At 39.5% G+C, this 22,290-nt stretch overlaps 2 protein-coding genes across 3 annotated transcripts in view; both read left to right on the plus strand.

The window, feature by feature from the left end:
- The window catches only part of lingo2 (leucine rich repeat and Ig domain containing 2), a 245,248-nt gene that overhangs the window by 49,107 nt on the left and 173,851 nt on the right, over positions 1-22,290 (plus strand). The gene's annotated exons all lie outside the window — the stretch shown is intronic.
- Positions 1,401-13,484, plus strand: LOC121643067 (uncharacterized protein C14orf93 homolog). Its single transcript, XM_041990266.1, has 6 exons — positions 1,401-1,647; positions 8,106-8,259; positions 8,938-8,999; positions 9,648-9,736; positions 9,920-10,029; positions 13,142-13,484. Exons 1-6 carry the CDS (start codon positions 1,439-1,441, stop codon positions 13,439-13,441), a joined length of 924 nt encoding a protein of 307 aa, XP_041846200.1. The 5' UTR covers positions 1,401-1,438; the 3' UTR covers positions 13,442-13,484.

Here is a 22,290-nt window from a genome sequence, read left to right on the forward strand (position 1 = left end):
TCAAGATAATTCTTTCAAACATATCAATCTCCTAAAAGCAGAGGAGCTGTCAAGAGACATTTAGCTGATACTCTCAGGCAGTGGTTACCAAGGCACAATATCATGCAGGTATAGATGTCATCCTGCTTCAATATACCTGACACAAATTAATGGCTCTATTGCAGACTTGTGCAGAGTTAGTCAGAGATCCATTTGATTTGAATCAAGTGTGCTGCAGCAGGGAGACATCTATTACTTTCTACAACTTTCTCTGTGCTGCCCGTAACATTCACATGTTGTGTACATATGTTATTGTTTAAATTTGAATTAAAAAAAAATCAGAACCCACCAACCCCCCCCCCGTCCCCCAACCACACACACACGCACACAAACACACACACACACACACACACACAAACACCCCTCCCCAGCCTTTCCTGTTCTGTTTTTACACTCTCTCCTATCAACAGTTATGAAATACAGCTATTATGTTGATAATTTATTTTTTCCTCATATTTCATTTATTGTTTAAAGCGATCAGCCAATTAATTATTTTGGCAGTAAAAAAATGCTGCTAGTTATTTCTTTTAATGAAAAAAAAAAAAAAAATGAAAGATTTTCAGAAAGATGTTTTTCATTTTATTAAATAAAAAAATAACTCTTCAATGGGGACATACTAATTTGGCTGAGCTCAGCATCCCATAACATTTTTTGTATGAAAACACAATTTTCAAGATTGTTTGTGTGATATAAAGCAAAGACACATGGATCTGTAATGTTTAAAAATCTCCATTGTGGTTTACTTTGTATGAAAATCATATATCCTACATATTTAAATAAACATACGGACACAAAGAGCGTAATCAGAGAATCACCCATACAGCCTATCAGCTCTAAAATGTTTTAAAGTAGGCCTAGTAGTTAACAGTGTATTATGGATAATATTCAAGTAAAGTAAAAGTACCATAAATCATACTTTTCATCTGTACTATTTGCTTTCCAACACTGATTGAGACTACATATACTTAATGGCAGCAAAAAATGACATTTTTTGATAGAATACAAATAAGCAATAGTAGAATAGACCAAATTAAAAGTCTAAATGAAATATGCAATCCTATCTGTAGAGAAGCCCATATCTTTCCAGATCCTGAATAATCTCCATCCCATCCCACCGATGAGCAAGGCACAGAGGACACACATATATTAATATGTGAAAATGTACTTACACATTTGAAGTGACATACAATGAATCGATCTTCTTTGTAGCGCAGGCTCGTGGTCAAAATCAGTTGGCTGTTTTATATACGATCTTTGTATCAGATGTATTTATTTAGCCAATCAGAGGCGTTTATTTTTTTTAAAATCTTCATGAGCGGGAAAACTTTAGCTTGAGCATACGCAGAAGAGAGAGAGCAAGAGCGACTGACAGCGAGCGACGAGAGAGTATCGGAAGAGAATGTCAAAACGTAGGCGCGTGCGACTTCAGGAGTCTGATTCAGAAGATGAAATGGAAATGGTAAGAAGCTTTAATGAGACCCCCAGATCTAGAACTCGGGAGGAGGACCGTCACCGGCGGCTGATTAGTCCTACTCCTGGAGGGAGCCGTGGTGCTAGCCAGAGCTATGCCAACACTTCCACTGGCATAACTTTGGATGATATTTGGACGTAAGTACATTTATTTATTTTTTTTATTGTTTATGATTTGGATGGATTGGTTGGAGTCGAAGGTTCGATGTTTTATGTGTGTTTCTTTGTGTAGTGCTGTTCCAAACCCAGGTTTGGGGAAATAAACTTTGGCAGCCTGCGGGCCACATCCGGCCAAGAATTAGCTTTCATGGTTCTGCCAACACTGTTTAAAGGAGCTAGATCTTATATTATAATAACCTTTCTAAGAAAAATTGTTTATACGCTGTATATTATATGGTAAAAGGGGTGAACGATGTGCGGATATATGTTTAACGGCGGTTTTAATTTGAAATGGGCCGAAGTATTAACGGCATTTTTGGGTTGCTATGGCAACATCAGTGTTTTTAAATGTGCCTCAAGGCACATTCTTTGGCCAATTTCAACAATTTTGGTATCAAAATGTTCAGCTTGTTCAGGACATTTGGGCTATGACTTTTGGCATGTCGCAATGTTATACTTTATTTTATATGAATTTTTGAAATATGACATTTTGCCATACACATGAATGGGAAATCACTTCAGCTCATTCGAAAAACTTCACCTTCTTTCAACTCCTACTACTTCCACATACTTTCAGCTAGAAACACCATTCAAACTTTAAACAACTCACAAAGGATTGGGCTATTTCCACATGACTCCGTTTGACGATGTGTTTTACGGTTTATGATTTATGGCAGTTTAAAAAACCACAACTTTTACAATCTTCACCAAAGTCTCACGCTCTAACACGCTGTAAGTTTTAAGCATGTTCTACTACTCCAAACAAATTCTCATAACTCCTACAATATCCATCGTACACACATAAATTATACATCAAAATGGAGGAAAATATGTTGGCTTCCAGTAGAACCAAGAATGACACAGCTGGGACTTGTACATTTAGAGCTACGCCTCTCCAAGTGAGCAAAAGTCTACTTTTTCCCCCATTGACTTCCATTCAAATCAGAGGCAGGATTCCGGTTCAAAGCGCTTTTTTGCTGTGTTTTAAACTCGCCACCATTTAAATTCTGTTCCACGTAGGGACAAATAAATTACATCCCTGTGTTCCTCAGACCCTCCTGCCGCTCACGGTGAAAGAATTATTTGGATATGTCTTATAGATTTCGGACAGAAGCAGCGAGTTCAGGAGGTGCGCACCAGTGATTCCCCAGTCCGTCTCTCCCTCGTCTCAGTCTGCCTGCTAAGTGAGGGGCCGTTGTCATGACAACTCACTGACTGCTCTCAGCTGTGAGCAGGCAGCTGACCTTTTACCTAATTCATTCAGTCCTATTGATCCAGATTATGGGTTTCTCACCTGGTTTTGTCCTCCTAATGAGTCCAGGTATTACTCTCTGTCCTCTTCTCCTGTCTCCTCCTTGTCCTTCTCATTACAACAGGCCACATGTCCTCCTCTAGCTCTCCTCCTGTCTGTCCTCTCATCATGTCCTTTGCTGCTCACTTACATGATGGACTGTGTTTCAGCTGCCAATTCAACTCTGTTTCAGCTCTTTCTGCCTTTTACAATCACTTCTTCAACATTCAACCAGTTCAGCACCTTTAACATTCACTTTCAGCTTTAAATCCTTTAACTATTGACTTCAGCTACATGATTACTTCAGCTGGTGCTTCAGCAAGGAGACTTCAGCCATTATCAGTAATGTTGAACTGTCTTAAGCACATTTTACTTCAACTTTCCACCATTTTAACTACTTTTAAACATCAATTTGTGCTTTAAATTGTTGAACTCTTCATTTCACCTTCATATATACTTCTTCAACAACCATATTTTCAGCCCTTTTAAGCCATCTTCAGCAATCTTAACCCCATTTCACTTTAACCTTTCACCCTTTCAACACCTTTTAACTCCACTTTGAGCTTTAAATCCTTCAACTTTTCACTTCAGCTTTATGAACACTTCCTCAAAAAATACTTTTCAGCCTTTTTCAACCATCTTCAGCCATCTTTCAGCATTATAGTACAATCGTTCAGCATGAAAGGCATTCACACTTGCTGTTATGCTAATAACAGCATTTTCTAGTTTATTTTGTAATCATGACTTATTTTTATTGATAATAAATGTGGTCAGTGTTAATCATAGTTTTACACAGTTGAAATTGGATATGTAGACAAAAAAGGTATACATTTTTCTTCTAGTTCCGTCGATATAGAGAAATTGACATAAAATTCAAATTTACGAATAATTATCTGTCTTGCTTTTTCAAAGCACAACCTGCCAGTGGAGATTAAACTTTCCTCAACTGTAGACACTTTTAAGTCAAGGTTGAAAACATCTTTCTTCTCATGTGCCTGTTATGTAGCGCAGTGCGCTGTAAAAAGGGGAAGGACTCACGTGCAGATTCCGAGGTTAAATTTAATGATTAACAACAGAAAACTGACAAACAGGCAGGCAGGCAAACAGGACAGGTAATTAACAAGGAACAAAACACAAGGAGAGGCAACAGGAACAGGGAACTAAACAAGGGGCTTCCTAAAAGCCAAACTTAACCCGTAGGGGGAGATAGAACATAGGACTCACGGGGAGGAATAACGAAGCTAAGGGGGAAACAAAAATACAGAAGCCAACTGGCTGAGGGAAGACTGGGTAAAAACCAAACACAACCAGGCAAACGGGCAGAGGGGGAAACTGGGGAGACTAGGGAGGAACACAAGTCACGGGACATAAAACTACAGGCTCACCAGGTAGACGGGGAAACACAGAGGAAGTGGACACGCTGGGAGGTCGAGAGTGAGCCGAGCCAGAGCAGGGAGGAACAACCAGGAGAGTAGACAGGGGCAGGGGCATCACAGGGGGAGCTAGTGGCGAACTTCGAGCGGTCCGGCAGGAGGGCTCGTGGAGACGGGGCAGGAACAGGCAGAAGACATGGAAGTCACAGGCGGAGAAACTAAGGGAGATCGCCAAACTAGGTCCGTACAAAATGACGGGGAGCAGGGAAAACCAGATTCACACAACGACAGGAACCAAGACTACACAGGCGGGTTAACAGGTACAATGATCCAACAAGAGGTGAAGGGAGAGAGCTGGTTTTATGGCTAGAGTGATTACTGATGAGGTGCAGGTGAGGGAACCGGGAGAGGGAGGACGAACAGGTGGGAGAGATGAAGGATGATTGCAGGGACGGCTCTGGCTCAGCTGTGCTCACAGACACTCCCAACGTGTCACACAGGGGAAACAGACAAGGAAACAAACAGGGAAATCAAAACATAAAGAGAAAACAACCCCAGCGGCCCTAACTGGCCGCAACACAACAGTGCCTATCCATGAAATCTGCATTTTTTTAACTTATCTCAGCATCTTTTTAACACTAGAAGTCCCAGAGAGGGGTCAATTGACCTTTCTACCTTTACAACCCAGAGATGGGTCGATTGACCAGTAGGATTTTAGCTAAAATCCTGTCTTAAGCTGCGAACAGCTTCTTTTGTTTGTAGACGAGTCAATTACTGGCACACCCCAGGAGGGCGCATACTTAGGGGAGACACTGTAGACTCTTGAAACTGGACTGTCAACTTTTGCCCAAAGCTTGGCTTGAGACACTGCTTGGTCCCCTGAGTATGAGATTGGAGTAGACCTCAAACAGATTCAGAAAGGTTTTCCTGCATTCTAGTATATTTCAAATAATTAAAAATATATTTGATATGATATATGATATATACCTCCTCGACACATTTGTGTGCTTTTAGAAGAAAAAAAAAAAGATAATCATTGTGGGCCTTCAATAAAAAAGCAAACAATTTAGAATGATATGACAAAATGATGAATTCATATTTTTTTAAAAAATCACTTTAAAAGGTCCAGCTCTCCTCTTTTCATACAAATGAAAAAATACAAATTTTTCAGAATTTTTTACCAATTTTTCAAACTTTCTAACCCAATGTTCATATGTCCAAAAAGCCCAAGCAATGAACAATTTTGAATATTTAAAATGAACATTTTTTGATTGTGGTGGTACAGGCAGGGTCTGTGAGTAAAATGTCCAGAAGCATTAGTGTCTAAGTCAAGAGGGCATAAATGTCAACATGACAAAGATATAAAAGAACAACTGTGAATTTTTTCCAATGCTTTTTATTTTTGTCATAAAAAAAACAACAAAACAGTTAAAATAATGCAAGTAATGAAACAATTTCACAAATATTTACACAAGGCTACAGTGGCATGCCCTTGTGTGAATGGCTTTTCTGCTCTTTCAGCAGTCCGTCTGTGCTAAGTCCAAACATGCTTGGCACTTCCATGGTATCTCCATCCTGCATTTGCCACATGTGTATTTGTAGCAGTCAACACATCTTACAGTTGCGCAATTGTTCTTGCATCGATGGTTGACCTGACATTTTGCCCTTTTCCCAGGGCTAGGTGTGGGAGGTTGCTGCTGAAGCAGTTGCTCCTTATGTGCCTTCTTCTGACTCACATGAGAGTTGGCCAACTCTTTCGCGAGCTCAACCAGGAAGTCCACTCTTCTCTCCTGCACTCCGGTGCATTCCTTATGAAGAACATGAGCGTTCCGTGCCGCCATGTCGATCATGTTGTAGAACACGGCGACTGGCCATCTCCGTGTTCCTGCACGCACGCTGTACTCCCGCACCATCTGGTCCATCACATCCACACCACACTTTGTGGTGTTGTATTGTGTGACAGTGTTTGGCTTCCTTTTGGTGGTATTCTCAGTCTCAACCACATTGTGCATGCTGCTGAGAAGATAGACAGTCTTTTTCCGTTTCGGCGCATATACTGTGAGTGTTGCACCAGTGGTGGAAAACACTCGAGTGGTGAATTTAGTGTGGTCCTTCAGTCTAGTTGACTGAGGAATTTCCCGGCGAATCTTGTTGACTGTGCCAAGGATGGTGGTTTTCCGGCTAAGCAGTCGTTGCGCAAGGGACAGCGATGTAAAAAAATTGTCTGTTGTTACAGTTCTGCCCTTATCCATGAACGGCTCCATCAGCCTCATCACTACACTCTCAGAGAGTCTCTCTCCACTGGGACGACTGGGGTCCTTGCCAAGATATGGCAGGATATTGCAAATGTACTTTGATTTCAAGTCACAAGCCAGCCAAAACTTAATGCCAAATTTGTCCGGTTTTGTTGCAATGTACTGCAGAAAACTGCAGCGAGTCTGTTCATCAATAGTGATGTGTCGACCAGGGTTATAAGATCTGATGCAGTTATTGACAAAAGATTCCCACAGATTAGAAATTGCAGCAAACTTATTTGTCTCCACTCGCTCACTGCGTGTGAACATGTTATCAAAGCGTAGGTGTTGCATGATGTTTTGGAAGCGCTTTCGGGCCATAGTAGCAATGATTCGTGGGTTTCCCAGCTCTGCTGACCAATTGTCACGTAGTGATGGAACTTTCTTCACCCCCCGCAAGATAATAATTGCAATAAATGCCATTAGTTCTGGGAGGTTCATGAACCAATCTGCCTGCTCCTTTTGCCGTGCATGCTGAATGGTCCATTCTTGAATGCTACGAAGCATTTCAAGTGTTATAAAACAGAAGAAGCTTTGAAGACGAGTCCGGATACTTCTTCTGGCCTTAGCAGTTGGCTCTCCATCTGTGCCGTATGGTTCTATTGGGGTGAAATTGAGACATGTCCCCAGCTGTTCTTCATGCCACACTGTGCCATCTTTAGCCATCTCTGTCCTCTCACTTCCCAACCGAGCCCTCTTTTCTGGCAGTGGAGCAGTCTCATCATCTGCAAGGTAAACAATTTCACAATTTCAGAGGACGAAAATAGGATGTTTTGGAAATAAGATTAAAAAAATCCTTTATTTGTACCAAAATGGAGAAATTCCAGTGTTGCAACTCACAGTACAGGACAAAGCAGAAAGAAAGAAATTTGTCATACCAAAAAGTTCAATAATAGTTTCAAATCTTACCTGAAGACTGCTCAGAGTCAGAGTCCGAATCCAGCTGAATTTGTATCTCTTCTCCATCTGAGTCACAAGGGTTTGTATCGCTGAGGATCAGGTCCAATGCCTGCTGAGTTGTAAGCCGCCTCTGCATTTTGCTTCCTTCTATTTGTTCGAGGTGAAGCTAGCTACTATTTATCCCCCTCAGCCCACCATCCCCCACTGCCACAGAATTTACCAGACGTTTCAAGGTAACAAGGAGGGGCTGGATGCAATGGGTGCATTCCTCAGGTAATGGCTGCATTTACAAATGAAGAGATGCTAATTTTTGCCAGCAGAGTCGTCAGTTTGGACTAAAGGTCTTTCGACCCTTCTCTGGGACTTTAGGGAGACATCAAAATTCCTGGGACTTCTAGTGTTAAGTGAGTTATTCTAATAATGTGATTTTAGTTTATCATACATTTTTTCTCTATATTTTAAAATGTTTTTCTTTTTCTCACCTGTAATGCTTTGAATTTTTTATGTAAGGCACTTTGAACTGTCTTGTATATGAAATGTGCTATACAAATAAACTTGCTTGCTTGCTTTCTTTTTCAGATTTATGTGTACCTCACACAATGCTGTGATGAGCCTGGCTGCAAAAGTTGATGAAATGAACAAAAACCTTGATTCTTTAAAAGAGATGGTGACCAAAGCACAGACTGATATGCACAGTGAAAACATCAAAGCCAAAATTCCAAAGGCGTTATCGGTAAGTCTGTAACAAAAGTTTGCATAATAACAATACCTGTTATTGTGTCTCTTTTATCTTTCTCACAGAACAGGGTCTGCCTTTTTAGAACCATGCTAGAACCACAGCTTTTTGGAGACAGTATGCTGTTCTCTGCCACACAAGGAGGCACTGAACCTGTCATGACAATAACATATTGAAAAAGTTTTCGAAGGTGGGAAATGTGGAAGTGCTGCGTGTAACTCCATGTAGCAAAGTTATAAACTGCAAAATAAGCGTAGATTAAATGTGAATTTATGGCAGCAAAGTGAATGAAGCTCAATCAATGGATGTTACAAAAAATTTAAAAATGTTGCTTTTATTCACAATCGACTGTTTTTAATTTCTCGGTTCAGTGAATGAAAGCACAAACAATAACTTTGTAAGTGATGTTATAGTAATTATTGCTCACATTTGAGAATTTATTTCAAGAACAAAATTCTAACTTTTGGCGCATTTAAAGTAGGAAAGTAAAATAATAGTAGGAAAAAAAGTAGGAATCTTGCAGCAACTCACGATTCGATTCGATTCAGATTCTTAGGGTAACGATTCGACTAAAGGTGAAATTTGAGATTGGGCCTAAGAATCTCTGTTTTAGCGGACTCTTTTCTACAGAGGGGATCCTATACATATTTTAATATAACTTTCTCTCTTTTTCAGCGAGAAGTGAAAAGGCTGCACTCTGGTCTGGGGGAGGAGATGCATTTCAAAGGAAATGAAAAGTGAGAAAAATAATTGCTTAAAAGTCTGTGTAGTAAATAGGCATGGTGGTCCATAATGTAACAGTCTTGCTTTACAGCAAAGTGATCCCAGGTCCCAAGCCTTTCTCTAATTTTACCCTCTGGTGTCCCCTGTCACCAAAAACATGCACAGTATGGTAATCCTTTGGCAGGTGATTCTGATCATGATCCTGGCTCAACAATTGGAAATGGGAACTGGGAGCTGTACAGCAGCTGATTGTGCTGTGGGTTGTATACAAATAGGTTGCCACCATCGTAACTTTTATTTATTTATTTTGGGAACACTGCACTGGCACAGCGGCATCAAAGGTTGCGTCAAGTGGAGAGGACAAATTTCTGTATGGGGATAACAAAGTAAACACACATATTCAAGGAAACAATTTATACTATGATGTAGTAGTCAGTAGTACTCAGTCATCCAGATGCATGATTCAGAGTTGTAGTGGGGAGATGGGTAGTGAAACAATGGTGTCCATTAAGTACAAGTAAGCATAATTTATATCTATTTGTGTTTTCTGTTTTAGATGAATAATTGTGATTTAAATTGCCATTATTACTCTTGATTATTATCTGCCTTTAATTTAGCCTCGATTTTCATCATAATGAAGATTTGTTTTGCTTTGTCAAAAGATTTTCCTCCGATCACAACATGGCAGTCACTGCTACAATCACACAGGCAATACGGGATCAGCAGGAATTTGAGCCAGAGGAAATACACAGTAAGTCAGCATTTTCAATTTGTTAAAAGTTTGTAAAAACTGGTGTCTCTGGAGAGAGTGTCATCAGTATGGCAAGAGCACAAAACTTACCTGGTGTTTGTTGATGGTTTTGAAAGCCTTACTACACAGTAATCAAATGTTTTTGTATGTTTCTGTTTGTTTGTTTTTCTTGTGTTTTTTTAGGAGCATGCAGCCGTTACTATGAACACTGCAAGAGAGACCATAAACTGGTTGAAGAAAATAAAATAAAAGAGGACAGGAGAGGCAAAGCCCTGAACAACAGGAGACATAGGGTAAGGTCATAACTTAAGCTGAATTATGTCCTGAGGGGTGTTCCAGAAACCATGGTAACTAACTCTAAACAAACTGCTCGCTGGCAGGTTTCTTGAAGAAATACAGAGTTTCTACCTGTCTCTTCCCATACAGAGAAATCTGTGGGATATGGATTGCCCATTTATTTATGTTCAAAATTAACTGCTGAAATACAGCGATTTTCAGATGATTTACATAGGCCTGTATGTGACTAGAAATTTCCTCCATTACTCTGATTCTAAAGTTGATACCTTTAAATGATCATACACATCATAATTAAAAAGGATAAATATTTTTTTGAGGATTTGTTCCACTGCACAGACAGTGTCGCCAGATGTCCAAAAATAAACTCCCCATGCTGAAAAAATGCGTTTTTCAGATTTTTGCTCTTGGGGCTGGTGTCACAAGTCTAGAGTGCCCTCTTGTGGCATTATGGATGTCAATGTTTGTTCCTGGTTCATGTCAGTCTGTATGAATTCACATACAGGACTGTCTCAGAAAATTAGAATATTGTGAAAAAGTTCTTTATTTCCTGTAATGCAATTAAAAAACATGAAATGTCATACATTCTGGATTCATTACAAATCAACTGAAATATTGCAAGCCTTTTATTGTTTCAATATTGCTGATTATGGCCTACAGCTTAAGAAAACCCAAATATCCTATCTCAAAATATTAGAATATCATGAAAAAGTATACTAGTAGGCTATTCAACTAATCACTTGAATCGTCAAATTAACTCGAAACACCTGCAAGGGTTTCCTGAGCCTTGAAAAACACTCAGCTTGGGTCAGTAAACTAAATCACAAGTATGGGGAAGACTGCTGATCTGACTGCTGTCCAGAGGACCATCATTGACACTCTCCATCAGGAGGGTAAGACACAAAAAGAAATTTCTCAAAGAGCAGGCTGTTCACAGAGTGCAGTTTCAAAGCACATTCACAAAAAGTCTGTTGGAAGGGGGAAATGTGGCAGGAAACGCTGCACAACCAAGAGAGATGACCGCAGCCTTAACAGCATTGTGAGGAAGAGCCGCTTCCAGAATTTGGGGGAGCTTCAAAGACAGTGGACTGAAGCTGTAGTCCAGGTATCAAAAGCCACTGTTCACAGACGTGTCAGGGAACTGGGGTACAATAGCCGTATTCCCATGGTCAAGCCACTTCTGAACTCAAGACAGCGGAAGAAGCGTCTGACCTGGGCTATGGAAAAGAAGCACTGGACAGTTGCAGAGTGGTCCAAAGTCCTCTTTTCAGACGAAAGCAAGTTTTGTATTTCATTTGGGAGTCAAGGCACCAGAGTCTGGAGAAAGGCTGGAGAGGCGCAAAATCCAGGTTGCTTGAAATCCAGTGTGAAGTTCCCACAGTCAGCGATGGTTTGGGGAGCCATGTCAGCTGCTGGTGTTGGTCCACTGTGTTTCATCAAGTCCAGAGTAAATGCAGCTGTGTACCAAGAGATTTTAGAGCACTACATGCTTCCGTCTGCTGAAAAGCTCTATGGAGATGATGATTTCATTTTCCAGCATGATCTGGCACCTGCCCACAGTGCCAAAACCACCAGTAACTGGTGTACTGACCATGGCATTACTGTCCTCGATTGGCCTGCCAATTCCCCTGACCTGAACCCCATAGAGAATATGTAGGGTATTGTGAAGAAGGAGCTGAAAGACACCAGACCCAACAATGCAAATGAGCTAAAGGCCGCTATTGAAGCATCCTGGGCATCCATAACACCTCAGCAATGCCACAGGCTGATTGCCTCCATGCCACGCCGCATTGATGCAGTAATCCATGCAAAAGGATTTCCAACCAAGTACTGAGTGCATTAATGGACATTTTCAAATGTTTGATTTTGTTTTGCTGTTATAATTTTTTTTTTTTACTTGGTCTGAGGAAATATTCTAATATTTTGAGATGGGATTTTTGAGTTTTCTTAAGCTGTAGGCCATAATCAGCGATATTGAAACAATAAAAGGCTTGCAATATCTCAGTTGATTTGTACTGAGTCCAGAATGTATGGCATTTCATGTTTTTTAATTGCATTGCAGGAAATAAAGAACTTTTTCACAATATTCTAATTTTCTGAGACAGTCCTGTATATTATTTTGATATATTTAAGTTGCACCTGATTAAGTTGTAGAAGCAGCCAAACTTTGAAAATGTGTGCCTTTAGTCAGAAAATACGGTTATTGCATTAATGCAAATGCACATGCAATACAATCATTTACTCACACACAGTGTTGGTGTAACTTGAACTCCTTTGGGAGAGATTTAGATCCACTCATGATCATACATTGTACATCCAATGTAATGGGAGTGAACGGGGCCAGCTTGCGCAGAATCTAAATACAGCAATTTCTGCCACAAAACTCCTTCATTTCACCAATGTGTTGTTATGAATCGCTGGTCCCCCTGGGAACTCGACTTAAGATGCGCTGGCCTCCCAGGGACTCAGCAACAACAGCCAGGTCTGCACCACCACAGATGGCATCAGTAAGATTAGCCTTATTAAATATAAATAAAAGCTGACTAATTGTACACTTTTTATTACTAAAATGTTATACTGGAAGAATGTCATAGACTTGGCCAAATAATTTTTAGTTTTAGGCCTGCAGGGATCTGTTGGCATTTTTTTTTAAAGTTTTTCTGAGGTTTAAGTTTATATCGATATCAGAATTATATCGTATCGAGTAAAATGAAAAAATATATTGTGATAAAAGTTTTAGACATATCGTCCAACCCTAATTGCCACAAAAACGCAACTCCAAGCTGCTTCGAGTACACAGAGGGATCGGACCACAGATTCATAACAACACATTGGTGAAATTAAGGAGTTTTGTGGCGGAAAATGCCATGTTTAGAGGCTGCGCGAGCTGGCCCCGTTCAATCCCGTTATATTGGATGTATGCTGATTGCGAGTGGATCTCAATATCTCCCGAATGATCGTATTTCATGCTAGAAGATAGGTCTTGAAAAATAATGATCTTCCCCTTTTAAGAGTGTGGATATACCAATTCTACAAATTTAATATTGTTGTGATCCAGTCAGTTCATTTGTCATTTTACAAAATTTAACTTGCATTTTTTTTTTTTACCAGCTGCTTAATCAACGCAAGGAGGTGGCCAGGAATTTGCTGTCAAAAGATGATCTGACCTACCTGGAGGGTGCGGTGGCAGCCCTCATGAGTGATGAGGAGACTGACACGGAGGACACTATGGCCTGGAAAGTCAGCTCACCAAGTTGGCGGGCTGACAAACTAACTCGCATATTGCATCAATGCCAAAATGCCATAGAAGAAAAGTATGGGCACTCAAGGATGGCACATCGGAGAACAACCAGTGGTGTTGCCAGCCAGAGGCAGGCCCCAAAGGGGATTAACCCCATTTATATGAAATAATGAATACATTAAATGTCACAAGGTGAAATGAGCAGGTGCTGCCAGAAACTGTACTGTTTCCTTCTTGTTTGGGTTTAGTGTGTCTTATTGGTTTTTGCATGTTTTTTAACTGTTTTAACTTCGCTAATGGGAGTTTTCATAAACTGATTGGCAGCACCTGCAGAAGGACTCCTCCCCTTCTGATGAGGAACAGCTTGCATTTAAGCCAGTGTGCGGGCAGCAAGAAGGAAAGAACTGAGACAGATGACAGCCGAAGAAGGAGCAGCACTGCGGAAGGGGTGCCGACCTCCTGCACTAAATATCATGACGATGATGAGGATGACTGACACGAGCACGACGGCGATCCGGGTGCCACAGCCAGGCGGATGGGGCAGTGGTGAGCAGGACGGCGGCGGCCAAGAGGCCTATCGTGGGCTGCTCATTAAAAGGGGCTCGGCGCCACGTCCCGGCAGCCTCTCCCTCAGTGGCTTCCTCTCTTTTCCAGGGCTGGGTCAGCCGCCCCTCCAGACGGCCGCCTCCTGGGCCATAGGCCGTCCCCCAGGAATCGCCGCTTACAGGTTCCGGCAGCCGCACTTCTCGTGCTCGTGCTAGTCATCATCATCATCAGGATCTTTACCATCATCACGTTCATCGTCATCATCATCATCAGCGGGTGGCCAGCCGAGAGTCCATGCAGGAGGTCGGCACCCCTTCCGCAGTGCTGCTCCTTCTTCGGCTGTCATCTGTCTCAGTTCTTTCCTTCCTGCTGCCCGCACACTGGCTTAAATGCAAGCTGTTCCTCATCAGAAGGGGAGGAGTCCTTCCGCAGGTGCTGCCAATCAGTTTATGAAAACTCCCACTAATTAAAAACATACAAAAACCAATAAAAAAAACACACTAAAACCAAGCTAGTGGGAAACAGTCCTGGCAGTACCTGCTCATTTCACCTTGTGACATATGGATGCAGTTAAGTTTTGAGGGTGAATAAATGTTTATTGTTTTTGATTTATTTTATCACCCCCAACAGTTCACTGAGTTTTAGTCAATTGTGAATTTAGCATTAAATAAAGATGCTATTAAATATTTTTGTGTTAAATGTCAAAATTCTTCTTATAAGAAATATTCTACATGCTAATAATACAAATAAATGTTAATCTTCTATATAAAGAGATTCCAAAAAGGATCTTTTAAGCATTTGAGTTAGGGATAGTTTCATATAAGCTACTATAGGAATATATCCATACATCTTCAGAAGATCAATAAAGTACACAGAAGATAAATGCGATCTTTTTAAAATTTCGGGTGTGTATGCTTACAGTACACTAAAGAGGTCAGTATAATATGCAAGGGGATAATGAGATCTGTAAAGAATTTGGGATTGGGATATATTTGTATACCATAGAGATGAATGTGAGATCCATCTCTAATATCCAAGGAGATAATGAATGGGATCTCTAAAGAATCCGTGGTTCGGATATTTCCGTATACTAAAGAGATAAGTATACGGCGATCTTTAGAAGATCCTTATAATATCCAAGGAGATAATAAATGGGATCTCTAAAGAATCCGTGGTTCGGATATTTCCGTATACTAAAGAAATAAGTATACGGCGATCTTTAGAAGATCCTTATAATATCCAAGGAGATAATGAATGGGATCTCCAAAGAATCCGTAGTTCGGATATTTCCGTATACTACAAGGATAAATATCCGGAATCAGGATATTGACGTATACAAAAGTGGTCCGGATACGGGAATATCCGCGATTTGCATACTCCAGAAATACGTCTTGTATATCTCCGGATATACTTCGTATTTGTGACAAATGCGGAAAAATGCGATCTCATATCTTCCCGGATTTTCAAGCCTTTCGTCCAGTGTTTGGTCAAGCATTTGGTTAAGTTGGATAATCCTTCAGATAACAAGTTTTCTGAAGTGTGTGTTCAAAAGTACACCAAAGCAGCCATTTTTCATTTAGTTTGGATTTGTGTCACAAGCATGTGATTTACATTTCTTTTAGCATTACATTCACAGTATGAGTCCTGATATTCTTTTTCTGTCTGCATTAGCGTGGATGTCACTGTGTTCTCTCTGAGGACTAAGGTCTAAAATTTTCCTTTGAGGTAGGTTTAATGAAGCTTTTGGCACAGGCAAAAAGGCAGCAGCGAGACACCAACATGCGTGCTTGGTAACATAATCCTGTCAAGCAACACACATTCCTGAGGTGGATTTATGTTGACTGCACTGCACTGAAAACATTACTTCACGGGAATTGTCAAAGTTTTATCAAAAGATCAAAGTCAGCATTATGTGTTGCTATGATCTGTAGAATTCACACAAGCACACAGAAATAAAATGAAGGAAAAAAATAAATAAATAAAAAGCTACCTCTATGATGTTTCAATAGCTTTAAAACCTAAAGCTAACCATAGAGCAATGCTATGACATTAAATGTGTTTAATGCCACCTGTCGCATACCTGCTTATGCAAAGCTGTGGTGTGCAATAGAACCTCTTTTTCTCTCTCAACACATCATCATCACTTTCCAGCCTCATTCCCACCAGGGGCCCAGCAGTAGCTGCAGAGCAAAGGCTGCCACATCAGAGGCTCCTCCAGAGAGCTCACAGTCAGCAGCATCATGCTAAGAGGTGAGGAGGTGGCAGAGCATGAAAGGATCCATCAGGCGTTATGCAGATCAACAGAAAAACCAGAATAGGGTTAGACTTTACATTGCCACCTAGCTCTAAGTAGCAGATAAAGGCCCAGGTGGCATAAGAGATGGAAACATCGTGACAGGGATTGTATGAGAGATAGGAAGAGGAAGAAAAGCTAGAGGTCAGCAAATACAGATGTTTAAAGGAGGTATGCTAAGAAATATCCCTGTAAAAAAGCTTGTCTTTTAGTGTTGAATATTTACCTGTATCTTTTTTCACTTTTGTTTTTATCTTTTCATCAGTTGTTTTATGCATCCTCAGTCACCTGATAACAGTGTCTGCCAAAACAAATTTAACACACGAGAGTGGTGTTTGTTGAGAACAAGTTGAATCCATTGACAACTGCTCTCAGCAGTAACTCAGGAGTGAATGTGCGAGAGAAGTGATTATCGATCTTATCGACCTGACACAGCAAAATTTACGGCTCATGCTTGCTTTTGTTTTATCTCAGATGTTAGAGCTGGGTATTCCTGCTGGTGCTGCAGTGTCTCTGCCTTTTACAGAGTGGAGCAGAACTGTGCTGTGTGTTGGGACAGACAAATGTACACATGACAAGTAATGCATAAATTGTAGCTCAAACGATAAGAGAGTGGAGCCACAGAATTGTGATGATACTGGGAGGGGGGGATTAGTGGCTACATAATCAATCATTTTCGTTAGACGCAGCAGATGTAAAGATGGGGCTTTTGTTTTATTTGGAAAGTCTGAAATTACTCACAGAGATTTTTCAGTTATTGCTCCATCAAGCATCTGAAAAAATAGACCATGTATTTATCACACTGAGGAATAGTAGCACAACCTTTGCTTCCTACTGGTTTCATATTGCATCTGTTTTAGTCAGAATTGGAAATTGATAGATTGTAGACAATATGTCATCAGTAATGGGAGATACTTTTTATCATTGACTCATTTCTCCATTGTCAAATCCCTCTTCTGTCATTCTAATGTCAGCTTATTTGTATTCCCAATACGTTTGTCGTTTTTGAGTTGCTAAGGCATTGAGGCGGTTTTGACAGCTACAACCAAACGAGTGGCATTTGACTGACAGGGTAATTTTCCACTAAGAGGCAGAGAAGTCTTCAGTCTTGTCTTCAGCTGTGGGTAATGGAAGGAAAAGGTATGGAAACAATATAACAAAAATTTGTGTTAATTGAAGCACATTGGTGAGAACAATGCTGACGGAGTGTTGAGAGCAAACTCCATTTAATATAAATATTGAAGACATTAAATAGGTCCTGCCACAAACTTGACAAAAGCAGAAATCAATAAGCACATTGTTTTGTAGTGGTAAGGCCTCTTGTTTTTCCCTATTCCTAGTAGCATCAAAACCACCTCTTATGATTTTGGAAATATTCTTGATCAGTTGGATGGTAAATGTGGTAAGAAATATTGCAAGACTCAGACAACTGAACCTCTTTTTCTTGTGTTGTTCAGACCTCGTGGCATGTCTGCAACTGAATACAATAGGTCCTTCCAACAGTCCCAAAATACATCTATTCTTACTCTATAGTGACCTTTAGGTAAATTCTGAATTGCTTGAGACATTCTTTTAAAACTTTTTTTTGTTTTTTTTTTAAATATGTTACATACACATACATATACTGTAGACAAGCACTTGCATACATGTTTATGCAAAACATGGGTAGGAGAGCATACACTTGTACTCCTCACAGAGTACATAACTCATTGAGTTGAATACACAAAATAAATAAAAAAAAATAAATAAACCCTCCACAATTGCTGAAGTCTGTATTCTCACATCATCATTGATGCTCTTTAAAACAACTTTGCTATGTGTGTTAAACCTGTAAAACGAAAGTAGAAGTACATGTTTAACATTTTTAACCATTTGTGAGGGAAAAGGTTTAATTTCCTCCAAGTGTGTAAGTTGGCTTTTCAATTATAAATGTTTCATGGATCATATCTACCCAATCATTAAGTGTAGCAGGTTCTGGCTTTGGCTATTCATTTCACAACTTTTGATCTTGCAACCAAATGAATTAGCAATGATTTCCTGTAATATTTTCCCCACTGTTTGAAAGAAAAATGACTTAAATATGGAGTCAAATTTAAGAAGTATAGAGACCCTACTTTTGGCTTCTAAATATGTTTGAATATCTTGCCAACTACTAGAACTGTGGTCTTGGACAGTCCCAAAGTATGTGAAAATGATGGGCCTCTTTTACATAACATTATCTTCAGCAGCTGAATGTAGTCCTTTGGTACTGCTTTCGGAGAGGGGTTATGAAATATCTGATAAGGTTTTCCCAGTTATATCCTTGCAACACAGTTGAACATATTGATTCCTATTGTAATATAATGTTACTCATTCCTCTCCAGTGATGGTTAAATTCCCATTGTCCTCCCGCCATGCTTTGATATTCAGTGTATTATCTAATCTAGCCTAGAGGAACCTTAACTGTTTTAGAATCTGGGCAGTATCCTATTACATGTGGATGATGAAGCTGCTGTTAGAAGCACCTTCTATCTCTTACAACATTTTCTTACTTACACTGAAATTCCTCCATGGTGTCTGCTGTGTCAGAGAACTACTAGACCCTTGTTCCAGTGATCTGCCCCTCTGACTTTTGTCAGTTGATGAGTGATGACTGAGCTTTCAATGATTTTGCTACCTAACTTCTCATCAGTTAGCCTTTATGTGTATGTTTTCCCTGCAAGTTCTCATCGTCTTATTATTGGGTTTTATTAATACCTTATTTTTTAATGATAAAATGAAGTATTTGTACTGGTTCGTAATTGAAATGATTATACTATCAGCTTGGTAAGAGAGCTCAAATAGACAGATTTCTTGTTATTTTATTAGAAACTATCACTTTTTACTGGGATAACTGCATGTTTCTCTGCATGAGGTCTAATTCCCTGTCATTGCCTTCGGAGTGGACATCTTGACCAGTTAGACATTTTAACTAGGAATAAAGCAATTTGTTCAAAGAACTCTGCTGCATTGAGCACCAGCACCTTAAATAAGATGTAAGGGCATCTCAGCCAGCCGTCTAACTTCTAAGTCTTTGAAGCCATCACTCTGTGTCTCATTTCCTGCAGTATTGATGTCTTTAAGTGAGCTTCTCAAAGTGTCTGGAGGGAGTGGATGCTGTATGGATTGCTTTCAGGAAGGCAGGGCATTGCTGACTGGCGTAGCTTAACAGTAGGCCCATGGCTATTCTTTCACAGACTGTTGGGCTAAAAGGTTTTGGGGTGAACAGAGTAATGATAATACAACAATATTCCATTGGAACTTCTAACTGAAAAAGAAAGTAAGAAAAAAAAAATACTCATAACAATATAAATTTTTCCCTGTAAGGAGTGGGGGTGTCTAGTAATCATACATGGTAACATAATAGAATATGTTTGGATAAAAATATTGGTTTTGCCCATACAAATAAAAGTACAAGTTTGAAAAGAAAAAGGAAACAGGAAAGAAACAAAAAAGTAGGGATGGGTCACTATATAAAAAAGTAAAAAAATAAAATAAAAGGAATGGAAACAGAAGAAAAATCAATACTGTTGCTCTGCAACATGGCTGTGCAGGGTAATGAATTGGATAGAGGGCTGGATGGATTGCTGTAAAGACTCAGTGGAACAAGTAACAAACTCTGTGAAGTAGGGCACTTTTTAAAAGCTGGAGTTGATTTTTACCTGTTTCTTCCTCCTGAGACAGTCACAGACAAGAAATGTGTTTTCTTGTCTGTGACTGTCCACGGCTGATGTGTATACTGTATGTTGAAATTAATCAAATTTAAGCGTGACATCAAGACAAAATCACATCAACTTTGTGCTTATTTATAGCCATTATTAGGTATGGCATATCGTTAGCCTTATAGCATAATTGTCTAAGTCATATTTTGACTGCAGTCACCTCCAGTGGCCTATTTAGTACATGGAAGCATTTCTCTTCATTCCCCACAGACAAAAGATCTATTTCGCCTTAATTTTTTTTCAATACTTTGAATCATAAATTCAAGAGGAGCATAGATGTAAGCTAAAGGATAGGCAGAGATTACAGGAAAGACACTGGACTGGCAAAAACACGATCGCAAGACACCATAATGGTCTTACCCAACTGGATAAGGACTGACAGTGATTACAGAAAAGACTATAAGAGAAGTGCTTGGACAGAGAGGCTGCATGAGTGCTTCAGAAGTGTAGGCAGCTGGACTGCAGTAATTAGTCAGTGAAGCTCTTTGTGGTTAAGGGCAGCTGACCACTGGCCCTGCTTGCCTATAAGACTGGCAGAGGTTCTCTCCTCTCCCAAATATGACTTTGATTAACATCAGCAATTACCTGCAGAATTTCCAGCCCTCTTTTTTCTTTGGAAGAAAAATAAATTGCCTGTGAGCTATATTAAAGCCTCAGCTTTTGGACATTTTAAGAGTTCATAGATAACATTTACAATGTGTCATCGTTGTTGTTCTCCACTCTTACATACATGTACATATATGTATGTATGTAACATGTTAACATTTCCATGAAGCTGCATATGAATCTTTTCCCGAATATATGTTTGCATAGTGCAACAATATGTAGAGATTTTTACCACATATTCTAACCTTAGTGAAGGTCTAAAAATGGGCTCTCTGATCTCAACATTTTTGTTTGCTGTCATTTTAGTTTAGCTAATGAGCTAACCCCTGGACACCTTGTAAATTAGCTGATGTTTACCTCCTCAGAATTGAAAAAGACACTAGAATGGGGTGTAATAGTGTATGCGCATTGATGAGCATGTCACGGATACAGCAGCTAATGACAATTATGCATTTGGGACCTAATTTGGAGATGGAGTCAGCAGCAGTAGCAGCCTCCTGGCCATCCTAATGCCCATGTTAGTCCAAATTATCATAGTGGTCTGTCGCAAAGTTTTTGTTTGAAAGTAAATGTATCTGTTCAATAATGTAACCTGAAAGAGTTTTAGTTTGTTTTCTTTTACTTCATTCCACAGATTAACAGTTGCATGTTTGGAGGTAAGATATTAAAGACCTTAACAGTATTGACTGCTGTGGGAGCTAACCTGAGATTCATAAGATCCAGCTCCTGTGTTAGAAGACTGAATGATTATGCCATTGTTGTACAATTTTGTTGTTCATTTAGTGGCATACCACATGGGATTCTTTCTTATTCTAAGGATCCCATGTGGTTTTACTGACTGTAAAAAAGTAGAAATAGAAATTCAGTTTCCCTTTTCCATCAGGTTATATTTTATACAAGGTTATTAAAGTGTTTATATCTTGAGAATTACATAATACCCCCCCCCCCCCCCCCCATAAACTTATTGTCATGTTGAAGAGGCTGATGCATACCCCACTAGAAGCTATCCAACCGTTTCAAATAACAATGTAGGGTAATGTCACAGCACCTAGCAAGATTAAAAAATAAATAAATAAAAAAAAAAATACTATGATATATATGTTGAACTAAAAATAAATAAATAAAAATGCAACCTCTATTGGTTGTGAGAACAACTGCATGTCAAGGGTGATAATGGCATCTTTAACAGGGACTACAGTTATAAAAAGAAAGTATTTATCATTAGCCATTATAATAGTCTATTTGGTGTAAACCTGACCAAATAGGTGTGATTTCTAGTCCTAACCAAAATATGTTACAGAGAACTAGGATATAGCAAAAGCATTTTTTATACTTTGTTTACATGTAGCCATGGCATCTGGTAAAAGAGCATCCATGATTGTGATCATCATGTTGTAAATGTAGGTATTTTATCTCAAACTTTAACCATTCTCTAATTTCTAATAAAAAGATATGACAGTTCTGTTGGATGGGTTGTTGCTGTGGGTCATCTTGACTAACAAGGCAAACAGTTTTTGGTAATTCTGTAATCTGCATGTTATTTTGTCTCCTCAGACATGTAAACATCTTTCAGTTCCTAGAAATATTGTTTTACCTCACTTCTACTTTGTACCTTATGTTTTGTTCTGCTGTTTTTCACTGCCACTACAGAATCCTTAAATGCCAAAGGATCAATAACATCAATAGCTAAAATCAAACTTTTTTATAAAAAAAAAGAAAAATCAATGCCTTTTCTACCTATTATTATGAGAACTGGAGCAAAGCCCCATTGGCTTACTTATTACTATTGATTGTGAGGGCCATAATTTACTTTTGTCCCAAAGCAAGCTTTTCA

This window comes from Melanotaenia boesemani, chromosome 7 (assembly GCF_017639745.1).
Source record: "Melanotaenia boesemani isolate fMelBoe1 chromosome 7, fMelBoe1.pri, whole genome shotgun sequence".
Classification (NCBI taxonomy): domain Eukaryota; kingdom Metazoa; phylum Chordata; class Actinopteri; order Atheriniformes; family Melanotaeniidae; genus Melanotaenia; species Melanotaenia boesemani.

Coding starts and splice junctions, on each gene's coding strand:
- LOC121643067 (XM_041990266.1), top strand. CDS start 1,439: ATGTCAAAACGTAGGCGCGTGCGACTTCAGGAGTCTGATTCAGAAGAT. Junction 9,000..9,647: donor CATTTCAAAGGAAATGAAAA/GTGAGAAAAATA, acceptor CTTTGTCAAAAG/ATTTTCCTCCGATCACAACA. Junction 10,030..13,141: donor TGAACAACAGGAGACATAGG/GTAAGGTCATAA, acceptor TTTTTTTACCAG/CTGCTTAATCAACGCAAGGA.